At 54.0% G+C, this 11131-nt stretch overlaps 1 protein-coding gene across 2 annotated transcripts in view; it reads right to left on the bottom strand.

Annotated features, from left to right (window-relative positions):
* Positions 1-4324: 4324 nt before the first annotated feature.
* The window catches only part of TEDC1 (tubulin epsilon and delta complex 1), an 86320-nt gene continuing 79513 nt past the window's right edge, over positions 4325-11131 (bottom strand). The window contains exons 8-9 of one of the 2 annotated variants that reach the window (XM_054834185.1): positions 6157-6192; positions 4325-4589 (exon numbers count right to left, since the gene is read on the bottom strand). In XM_054834185.1, the coding sequence (XP_054690160.1) occupies positions 4506-4589; positions 6157-6192 (120 nt within the window). In that variant the 3' untranslated portion in view covers positions 4325-4505. Of the gene's footprint in view, positions 4645-6088; positions 6193-11131 lie in introns of both variants that reach the window. The other variant, XR_008578113.1, reaches the window with a different exon arrangement.

The raw sequence follows: 11131 nt of genomic DNA, 5'->3' as shown, positions 1-11131 counted from the left end.
ACCAAACACCTGGCTGCCTGCTGCCTGCCCCGGGGCTATCGGGCACTTTCGGTCTGTTTCCGAGCTGAACTCTTTTAATCGAGTGGTTTTCCTAAGCGCTGCTGAACGCAGGTGGGTTTTTCCCGAGCTGAGCGCTGCCTGATGGCACCCTGCCACCTACCACTGGTTCTTCTCACCTTATGCTCTTTCTGCAAAGTATCTGAGCAAGCCCCGAGAGGCACCAGAAATGCCTGCTGAAATAACTGCAGAGGGTCTTTGTTTAATCCCATCAGCTGGCCAAGAGGCAGGAGGCTGCACCTCTGGCTGGGTTCGTGCTGGGCTTTGCCTTTGCACCTCCCTACTGCTATGGAAATGCCGGCACTGCAGAGTTTGCTGCCAGGTAAAGCTCAGCAAGGAAATCATTCCTGCAGGAAGTTTAATTGCAGCCATTAAGCCTTTAATCTAACCATGGTTTGTATCTCTAAATGGCGATGCCGTCCCTGAAATGCAGGCATACATCCACGTACCTGCTCACTGCTTGTTTAGCATTGTGTTTACGGCTATTTTTAGTGAACCAGAAGCAGGTAGTTGCACACTTATTTGGCCATAAAATTAATTTAAAAAGAAAAAAAAAAACCCCACACAAAAGCAAACCTATCCATCCTTGAAAAATAACCCCCCCTACTCGCAGTTTCACTGAGCATGAGAGCCGTTTGCGGCTGGCTGCCTCTGCCTGGGTTTCTGCCGGGGAGTCACCTGAGCCCACCTGGGACACAGAGACCCCCCCACCCCACCGGCTCAGCCCCCTCCCTGCCGCTGCAGCTGAGTCCTGGCCCCAGCCTGGGGTCACTGCAGGGTGTACCGGGGTGCGCAGGCGAGCGGGAACAGCCCATCGGCATATGGTGCTCTGACTCTCTCTAATTAGCACAGACCAGCCTAGCCTGACGGAACTGCTCCCCTTCTGTGCTTGTGACAGCGACGTCACCTGCCTGCGCCATCACGCTGTGCGCGGTTCCTCCAACGTGCTCACAGATGCTCACGGCAATTTGCGATCCTCGTGCTCGGGATGAACAGATGTCCCAGACCTTAGTACTAACGGGATGTGTTGCATGGTGATAAAAAAGGACAACCAGCACGGCTCGCTCACCTGGTGAGGCTGGGGAAGAGGATGATGGTGACCAGCATGGGTCCGTTCGCTAATGGAGGCTGCTGGTACGACTGTGCTCCAAGTCCCTTTCTCCAGCTCTTCATCAGCAAGGAAAAGCCCGGGAGATCCCAGCAGAGCCCTCTGGGGCTGTGTGACGGGCATGAAGCCTCCCCACGGGGATGGATGGCTGCCAGAGACCCACCGGCTTCCCAGCCTGCCTTACGACCTGTAAAGCAGAAAGAGCTTTTATTTTTTTTTTTTTGTCCAGCCAAGTTTAAATGAGCTGTCCTGTGAGAAAACAGATACTTAGAAGTTATAGACAAACACAAAGTGGGATACCCCCCAAAAGACTGCTTTAAATAGAGACTTCATTTCATCTGGATGTCTTATTCCAGTAAAATCTTATCTGCAAGTTTCAGGGTTGCCTGGGAAATCTTGCTGCCTCACCAGGGAAAAGGATATTTAAAAAGGATTAAATCTGACAGTCTTATACTGAAAGTGGATTTTTAAGACATAAGCAAAGATTCAAGAGGAAAAGGTTAGTGGGCTGTTGAAAATGCAACTGCATTTAGGCTAATAAAGCTTAATTTCTAGTTAGATATTAACAGACTGAATGTGATGAGCCATGCTGACTGCTGGGCTCTGGTACTGATGAAAGCAGGAAGATGCTGTGGCGGTGACGGGGTGGGAGGGGACCCAGAGCCCCCCCTTCAGCACAGACTCCCACCAGCCATGTGTCCCCACTGGGCTAGTCACCCCAAAATGCTGCTGAGTCCTGGGTGAGCAGCAAGCATGTTTCGGGGCGAACAATAGCAGGCTCATGAAAGCAGGTGGTAAGAAAGGGTTGGCCAGTGTATTTACACCCCAGAGTTGAGAAAAGTTTTGGCCTGAATTTAAAGTACATTACCCACCAAAGAGCACACTTCTCCTTCTAGGCAGGAGGTCTTGCTCTTTTCCCCATCCCACAGAAAAGCTCTTGCATCGATTAGGGCTCGGCTCACCCTACAGCTATGGAGTAACCAACTCCAAGCAATCAAACACACTGGCTCCTTGGCCATTAAGGCTTGCTCCAATTAGCTCCAGGTTTAAAACAGAGCAAGTAAGATATACGTTGTGTTTCACAAAGCTGCCGTCTATCTTTCTCGCCAAATATTGAAATGACATCTCTGCCCGCTGAAAACAGGACCTTGGAAAAGACTCTCTAGATAGTTCATTTGCTAGAAAAAGAATTGACAGCCCAATTAATCTCACAGCCTGTGACTTTTAAACCAGGGCTGTCAGCATAGGTGCTCTGGGATGAGAGCACGAGAGACTGGATAACAATCACGCGACGCTGCTGTCCCAGAGACGCCGAGCCTCCTCCCGGTGCCTCGCACCGCACCCTGGTCTGCCCGCCAGCCCCGAGGACGGTGTAACCGCCTGGGTGTCCGTGGGGTGCCCCCAGCTCAGCCCCGGCTCCGCGTCCCTTTGTGCAGAGCTGCACGGACATGGCCGGTGGGACAGGGACCGGGGTCCCTACCCAACTCAGCTCTGAACTCGCCTGGTACAGTGCAGCCACCCAGCCGGGTGAGAGCCGAGCCGTGCCATGCCGTGCCGTGCCGCGCTGTGCCATGCCGTGCCACAGAGGCACCAGCACTATTGATCAAAGGTGCTGTCCCGCACAGGGCACCCACAGCCTGCAGCCAGCACAGAAAAGGTCCCAAAAAAGGAAGCACTTTGCTCCCCATTTTCTTTTCTAGCTAACGATCTCACTGTGCGATCGCCTCCCTCCTTTGCTACCGATGCTCTCCAGATATTTGCCTCTTGTTTTCAGCGCAGAGAAGCCCAGGGCTGGGCGATCTGTGCACAGCGAGCTCCTGGCCCCAGCCCTCCATCGGCTGCCAACACAAACGCCCCTTGCAAAACAACTCTGCACGCGCTTGTGAAAGGGCAGCCGCCGCCGCGCAGCTCAGCCCTACCAAACAAGCCCCCCAAGCCACCAGCCACGGCACCGGCAGCTCTCCAAGGTCGGCTCTCCGTCACACGTCTGCCCCCCAGCATGGATTTGGGGGCACAGCTCAGATGGCCGCGCCTGGCACCTCGTCGGCCGTGCTTTCGGGAGGTGTGGGCAGGGGGAGGCAGTGACGGCTCTGCAGGCAGCTGGCCGTGTCTGCGACCTTGCCGGGTGCAAACCATTCCCGTGCTTCCCACGCAAATGATCCGATCGGCCTTTCAGTCCATTTTAGCATGTTAATTACCTTGCTCCTCATTTTTATTATTATTATTCTCCTCTCTCCGGGTATAGAAACACCTCGGGCTCTCAGGTGCTGTTGTGGCAACAGCTTAAACCTCTCTGACTCCGGCACGTAATCTCGGCTACGCGAAAGCCCTCGGCTGGGTATCAGTTTCCTCAGCCCCATCTCTGAAGTGCCAGAAGAAACAGCAGCGCTTTCACGCCGGTTTGTTCTTGCTGCTATCTCCTGACCCGCAGAGTGAATACATCACGCTGTCTTCTCCTAGCCTTGATCCCGAGGCCAGATTAATGCGATTAACTTCCAGCCTTTTTTACAACCTTTCTCCCAAGAGCTGAGTTAAGTAACGCGCGGTGACATCCCTCAGCATCCCGTGCTGTGCCCCGGCGTCCCCTCGCATCCTGCCCTGGCAGCCGTTCCCAGGCCAGAAGATGCCCCGGAAGGACAGGATGGTCCAAGGCCCGAGTTTTCCCCCCCCTCAATGGCCCAAACGCTGCCAAGGCGGGATTGCTGTGACCCGAGCTGCGTTAAGTGCCATCAAGAGCCCGGCAATTGCTGGGAGCTGCCCGCTGCCCCCTCTCCCCACCCGCAGCCTGTTTCTAAATTCACTGGAGAACAGAGCAGCTCATTCCAATGCAGACCAAAAATTCCCACCGTGGCCCACACCGCAAACAAGTTAGATCTCTGCGCTGCCCCTAACGCACAGGAAAATTGCTTTTTGACTCTGCACTAACAAAAAGCAGCCGTGCATCACTTACCGATATCGAGTCCGTTTATAAAAACATGTTTTTGCTCCGCTCTAATTGCTTCAAATGAAGCAATTGCATTACGCTCCCTCCCTTCATTGCACCTTGCCGACAGACACTCTCCACCAGCTTGCTAAGTTTGCCCTCAACATGAATTAGATCTCAGTGCTCAGGTGGTGGAAAAGTCCTGCCTGTCATACCTTGCTGGGATGCAAACGGGCTCTCACAGGTTTCCCAAACCCCTCATGCAGGCTGGCAGCAGGAGACCAGGAACCAACCAGGTTGGGCAGAGGTCCTCTTCCAGCTTCACCAGGGGGTTAATTTAGGAAAGAGAGAGACCAGGCAGACCTTTTCTGCAAAGCAGAGATGCGGCCACGCTCCTTTGCTCGCTCGCTTTGGCTCCTAAGCAGGGCTTTTGGTGCTGTTTCTGCATCCAGCCTGGCTCTGCTCCTGTCCCAGCAGGTTTCCAGGTACCGGGGGAGATGCCTGGAGTCTTGCAAGCTCTGGACAGCAAGGCGTCACTTCTGTGCCAACTGAGCGCCTAAGGTGAAAAGCAGAATAAATAGTCTTATATAGCTGGCACACCTAAATATGATACAAGTTAGGTCATAATTCACCTGACCTTGTATTTCACATCATTTCTAACAGCATTTGTCATTAATAAGCAGCCTGTCACTTCCCTCTGCTCTCGGGCTGCAGCTGCAGAGCACGGGGTGTCCCTCCCGCAGGCATTCGCACCTGTGAGACGCTCCCCTTCCACGGGCAATGTCACTGCTCTGGGTTTATTCCCTCTCCTGCCACCATTTCCCCGTGCAACGGTTAGCAGCCAGCAAGGAACACAGCACCAAAGGGACTGGGACCCTTCTGCTTGGGGATGGCCCTGTGCCACCAGCTCCAGGCCAAAAAGCAGAGGGACTCGCATCTTCTCCAGGGACAGCACCACCGGGGATGGAGCGGGAATGTCACCTCCTTAGCGCCCGGAGCTGAGCCGCCCCGGGCTTTGCTGCGGAAGAGCCGCGCAAAGGGGAGCGCTAGGGTGCGGGGGTCGCAGCGCCGGCAGCGTCGGCACTGCTGGCACGATGGCTCGGAAACCTCCGGGCACTGGCCCGGGGCTGGTTGCTCTCCTGCGCTCGCCATGCCACGGCTCCCCACGTGTGCGCGCACACGCATGCACACACACACGCACACTCCTCCTGCCTGCGGGAATCTGCCCATTGCCATGGAAACAGCGGTGACATCAGGCACTGCTAACATTACTCCAATGACTAATTGCGTTACGAACCGCAAGCCAAATTACTGAAACAATTCCCAGCCCCCAGAGATCCGTACCTGGCATCTCAGGCAGATGCCAGGACACGTCCTTCACCTGCGGGGATGCCAGGCAGGGCTGGACGGGGACGCCTGGGGACCCTCACCTGGGCTTGGATGTGGGGCACAGAGGGGCTGTTTGGGCTCCAACCCGCTTTTACTTTGAATCCTAATTTTCTGAGGCTCCTGGAGAGTTGTTTTGTACCTGTTTAAGCTGCATGGGTAGCGTCTCAAGGGCTGCTCTTGCTGGTGGTTGCTGCACCACTGCCGCATGTGTGCAGCAGCCTGGACACCCAGAGAGGGTGATGATGGACCAGCAGCATCTGCCTCCAGAAAAAACAGATCCAGGCTTCTTTATTTCCCCTCCAACTTTGTTAAATTTAGCAATTTTCCCCAAAACCTTTAAGGGCACCTTCCACCCTGTTGCGGAGCAGGGAGGAGCATCGTACCCAGAGCCATCCTACTGCACAGTGAGCATGCGGGCAGGGGGATGCTGGTTGTCCTCTCGGCACATAATTTTGGAGATTTCATCAGAGTTCAGGACAAGGGAAAACTCTGGGGAGAAGGCACTTTGCCACAACAGCCGATGTGAAAGGCAGTCAGGGGGTTACCTGTTCAACTATTTTGCTTTTAAATGACAAATACCATAATAAAGGCCTCAGTCAGAGGCAACTCACGGGACGGGATGATGAAACTCCTGCTCTCAGCAGACAGCAGCCGTGTGCAGGGCTGAATGCTTGCAGACTCCTTTTCTTGGTAATCTGCTGAATCCTGGAGCCATCTGAAAATAAACAGGCCAGCTCTGTTTGTTTATTCATTTATATGTTTTAAATCCTTTCCTTAAGATAACATGATAGCTTATTGCATCAGCAATTTATAACTCCTGGCTCCCTACAGCATCCTAGCTGTTTACGGTTCCGTATTATTTACTGCCTGACACTGAAATAAGAAACATTACGAAAATATCTTAAGGAATTATTCGGGCGCCCCGGATGCAGCCTGAAACGCATCGCTGTTCACATCCTGTAACGTATTTAACCCTCCATTGCCCAACGTGCAGGCAGGGCAGTAGCTGTCCCTTCCTTCCCGCAGCCCCCACGCTCCGGCCGCATCCTCCTCCAGGCCCTCGAGGACACGGCGGGAGCGGGTGCTGACTGTGCGTAATCATGTTAATTAGTGAAAGACGCTGATTTCACCCTTGCGCCACTCTAGGAAGCATTAATTACAGCAGAAGGCACCACTAACACAGAGGTATTTCTGCCTGTGCCCAAGACCTTGGCGACATCCAGCCCCTGGGGAGGCCGGGTGGTGTGCCAGTATTTCAGAATTACTGCGGCACGTTCTTACAGGGCTCCACGAATACACTGAACACAGCAGCTCTTCTCATAAATCCCCATCCATCACAAAATGTTAGTCCCTCCTAGAGTGATGTCCTTTAAGTTAAGAACAGACTGAGCATTTTTTTCCCCAACAAATTAAAAAAAAATATTATTTCTCCTTTTTTTTTTTCCCTTTTCTTTTCTGTTCCACACAAAGTGCACTTTCCCCACGCTGGACAGAAACACGGGTTTCCCCGTGGGCTGCTGGGACTCGGGCTGCAGCCTGGGCAAACCGCTCGGCTGTGGCCGACGTGGCAGGGAGCCCGCATCAGCTCTTCCCCATTAATCGGTTCATTTAGGCAGCCGTCCCCCGCAGCGCCCATTAACACACATGAGAGAGTGCCCGGAGGTGAGAGCTTCACTAATCAAATGTGCTATTAAGATCCTAATCCATTTCATTAGCCCGTTTCATTTGACACTTAGTGAGGCTCAGAGACGCTCTGTGGAACGGGGACAATGGCGCACGGCCTGTCCTGTGGAAAAATAATCCTTTTCATTAGACCCTTAATTCCCTTTTATCCTTTATTAGTTTATTTCTAAAGCCAAAGGGCACCGGGGATGTGCAGCTCTGGCAGAGATGCCGTGGATTTTCCCTTTGCGTTTGCGTCACCATGCAGAGTGTAAGACTGGGAGGGATGCACAAACAGCAGCAGTATCCCCCCCCCCAAAAAAAAAGCCCTGAAAAATAGGCCATGCGATTATTTGATTACATATTACTGGACCATATTTGGGGGATCTTATCTAGAAGACCCTCCACTGAATATTTCGGAGACTGAAATGATTAAATACTTTAGCCCCATTTGAAGTAATTCCTAATTTCTTTCTTCCTTTGATTGGTAGCCACGTGAGATGGTCTCAAAGGCCAGCAGAGAGGCGGGATGCGGAATTAAACACAGATTGTTCAGGAGGCTGATAAACCAGCAAGCTGAACGGGCACCGATGCATTAGGCAGACAGGCTGACATCACTTAATTTTCAGTACAGATTCTGTGCCGCCTCTTCAAAACAAATGAACACGACGAGGCGTGACTCCGCCTGGGAACTGTACACAACCGTGGGGATTTTGTGCGTAGGGAAAGGTCTTAAGTTATCAAATAAGCATTCCTAAATACATGGACTTTCTGCACAGAAACACACTTGAAAGTGCATTAAACCGTCTCCCCGGGTGTCCCAGGGTTATGTGCTGGCACTGAAACCTCCCCGAGCTCACCCAGCGGGTGGGCAGGAGAGGAGGTGAGCTGGCTGAACCCGGCTGGGCAGCAGCTCGGTCCTCGCTAGGTCAGGCTGGCAGGGCACGAAGGCGGTAGAGGCAGCCCCGGAGCACCCTGTACCATCCCGCCCTGGCCACACAGTTCCAGTGGCAGAACCCCAGGTCTGCCCGGCTTCACCTCGCTCAAGAACACATCGCTGCCCTTGGTCCAGGACAGCAGCACACACCTTGGTTTCCACGCCTGAGCCACATGTGAAAGGAGAGGAGATGCAGCCTGGAGATGTCCTCCTCACTTTTTCTCGCTGGGGTTGCTACTTGAGATGGGGAGACAGGGAGAGGCCCCATCCCCATAGCCAGAGGTGGCAGTGGAGGGGATGAGCAGCAGATGGAGCATCTCTTACAGCAGGACTCTTAGGGGGACTCAGGCCCTTTTGATAATTTATTAGCATGCAGAGTCCCTGCAGCCAAAACAGCAAAATCCCTCTTTCTTCCTCTGTTCTAACCCATTTCTTCTGAGACAAACAATTTCTGAGCAACTGATAGAAAAAATATTTTAAAAAGCATCTTTGCCCTTAGAAATTCAATCCCATCTGCTCCCTCAGCATTGCCTGGGGCATTCGCGTCCTCCTGCACAGCCGTCGGAGGAAAGCCGGCTCCCACCCGCTCCCGCCGGGACCCCGGGGCTGCTGCTTCAAAGCGCTCCTGGGGGGGATCCCTGGGAAGGCGGCTCTGTCACAGGCACCGCGGTGCTCCGTAGGGTCCCTGCCGGAACACGGAGCTCAAAGGTGAGTGCCGCGTTGCTGAGCTTGGGAAAATGGTGCCGAGAGAGGGGAGCAACGTGCAGCGCTGCTGGCAGGGAGCTGCCGGGTGGGCTTCAGACACCCACGGGTGCTGCCCTCGGCGATGCAGCCCAGGGCCAAGTGCACGTCTAGCTGGGGCTCGCGTTCGAGAGCAGCAGTAATGCTGAGCTGTAGCTGAAACGGGAGGGAACATCCACACCAGCTCCTTGGCGCAGGCTCGGCGTGCCCCACATGAACTACTCGTGGCACGACTGTGTTAAGCACCACCAGGGCAGCACCGGGAAACTTCAGCCTCAGGTCTTCTCCTCATGTACAAGACAGATTTTTAAAATGCACCATCATCTCCAAACAAAATTAAACACAGGCGAGGGATGAGAGAAAAATCCCCCCCAAGCAGCAAGACCATAAATCACTCCCTTTCCTATCCCTGCCGGCCGCAGAGGCTGGAGCACAGCCGTGGCCGGCGGGCAGGGGCACACTGTCACAGAAATCACGCTCTCCAACCCCCTGGGCGCTCTCATTTTCTCCCTGGGAAGTTCCACGGCCCTGAGAGCCCGCCCCGTCACCACTGCAGCTCCCAGGGGAGCGGGAAAGCTGTGCACCCCCACGGCTGGGCTGACCGCAGCGGCACGTCCCCAAGGCACCCTCGGGGGGATGGCAGCTCGGGGTGACGCCATACCTCCCCACTGCTGCCCTGCCCATCCCTCCTTCCCCACAGCACCTACAGCCCAAATCGCGTCCAGTGTGTGCCCGTCCCGTGCCGTGAGCCACCTGCCTGGCCACGCAACAGAGGTGCAGACCCCAAGCACATCAATGAAAAGCTCTTCTTGACTTAGCGATACGAGTTACAGCGTGATATAAAGGCCTATTAAACGCTGCCTTCTAGAACAAATGCTGCCCTGGTGGCTAATCAGCAGAATATTCCCTTCATTGAGAGACAAAATTAATATCGTTGTTTGGCAGACGCTACGATGCCAAGTAAATAACTTGCAATTGAGCTTTATTGTTACGATGCCTTTTGTTGCTGGTCTTGGCCTCGAGAGGGTGGCAATGAAAAAGGGAGAATACAAATGGAAACCTGTAAGAGCCTGAAATAAATACGTGGGGATCGATAGGGGACGTCACCGCGCACGGCTGTGCTGCCCTGTCCCCTGCGGTGGTACCCAACAGGCAGAGGGATGGGCACGCAGCCTTGGCCAGGACATCTCCGGGCACCCTGGGCAGCCCAGACCCTCGGCTGTGGGTTTTACAGGGTACTTGCATTTTTAAAAGGTGTTTGTAAAGAGAGAAGACGCTATGTCAAAGCCATGAAAGCTGGCGTTAATCAAGGGTGATAGCGTGGTCTCCTCATGGGTGGTTAGCATTATAAAATACATATTAGCATTTTTAATATTAATCAGTACAAGCAAGAAAAATCCTTTTAAAAAAGCTAATTAGAAAGCTCATTTACTTACAGGACCAGAATGAATTAATGCCACATCTCAGGGCCATGAAGCACTGGCACAGTGTGAACTTCCCCCACACCTCGCACGCCCAACACCCCACCCAGGACCCTCTCCTCCCGGCACAGACCAGGGGCTAATCCTGCTCCAGGATCCACAAACCACCTTGTGCCAGACACGGGATGAACCGCGCTTTGGAGCTCACCATCAGCCTAAGCCTTCTCCCCGCTCCTGGCTGCACCCGCAGCAGGAGCCGGCGTTTTACGGCATTAATGGTGCAACCTGGAGAAACCAAGTCATTACAGGGGCCCGACACTGCCGAGCGATGGGCAAGAGGCGGCGATTTCTGTGCTTACAGAAGATGCACAGGCTTTTCCCTGCTTTCATCCCTCCCCGGCAAGGGATGCAGAGAGGCCACAGCGGCAGGAGAACCCGCCAGCTCCCCTGCTACGCTTCAAGGCCAACGCCGTTCAACAGGGAGCCTTCACGTAAAAGCCTCCTGAGAAAACCTCTGCCTGCCCCCTTTCCATGGGCAGACCCCTCAATGCACTGCGTCCTCCTGGGACCTGGCTGTCAGTGCAGCCCCGGCACCCGGCAGCACACGGCCCAGGGAAGCTGCAAATCCCACGTGGAAGCCAAGAGGCAGGCATGATTAAGCAAAATTCTTTACTTGCCCCCCAAGCGCTAGAGAAGATTTTGCCAGCTGAGCAGTCGGAATAGCAGCAAACACCAGTTTTTTACCTTAAATTTGTATTTGTAACCTAAAGGGCATCTGGTGGCTCCTGCAAGACAAGCTCAAGGGCAGGCACGGTCCTGCCGCACCGGCTCAGCCCCTGCATCCTGCTCCCTCCCCGCGCTCCGGTCGTGCTCCACTGAGCCATTCAGTCCTT

The sequence above is a fragment of the Grus americana genome, chromosome 8, assembly GCF_028858705.1.
Source record: "Grus americana isolate bGruAme1 chromosome 8, bGruAme1.mat, whole genome shotgun sequence".
Taxonomy (NCBI): Eukaryota; Metazoa; Chordata; class Aves; order Gruiformes; family Gruidae; genus Grus; species Grus americana.
This window is presented reverse-complemented; position numbering and strand designations above follow the sequence as displayed.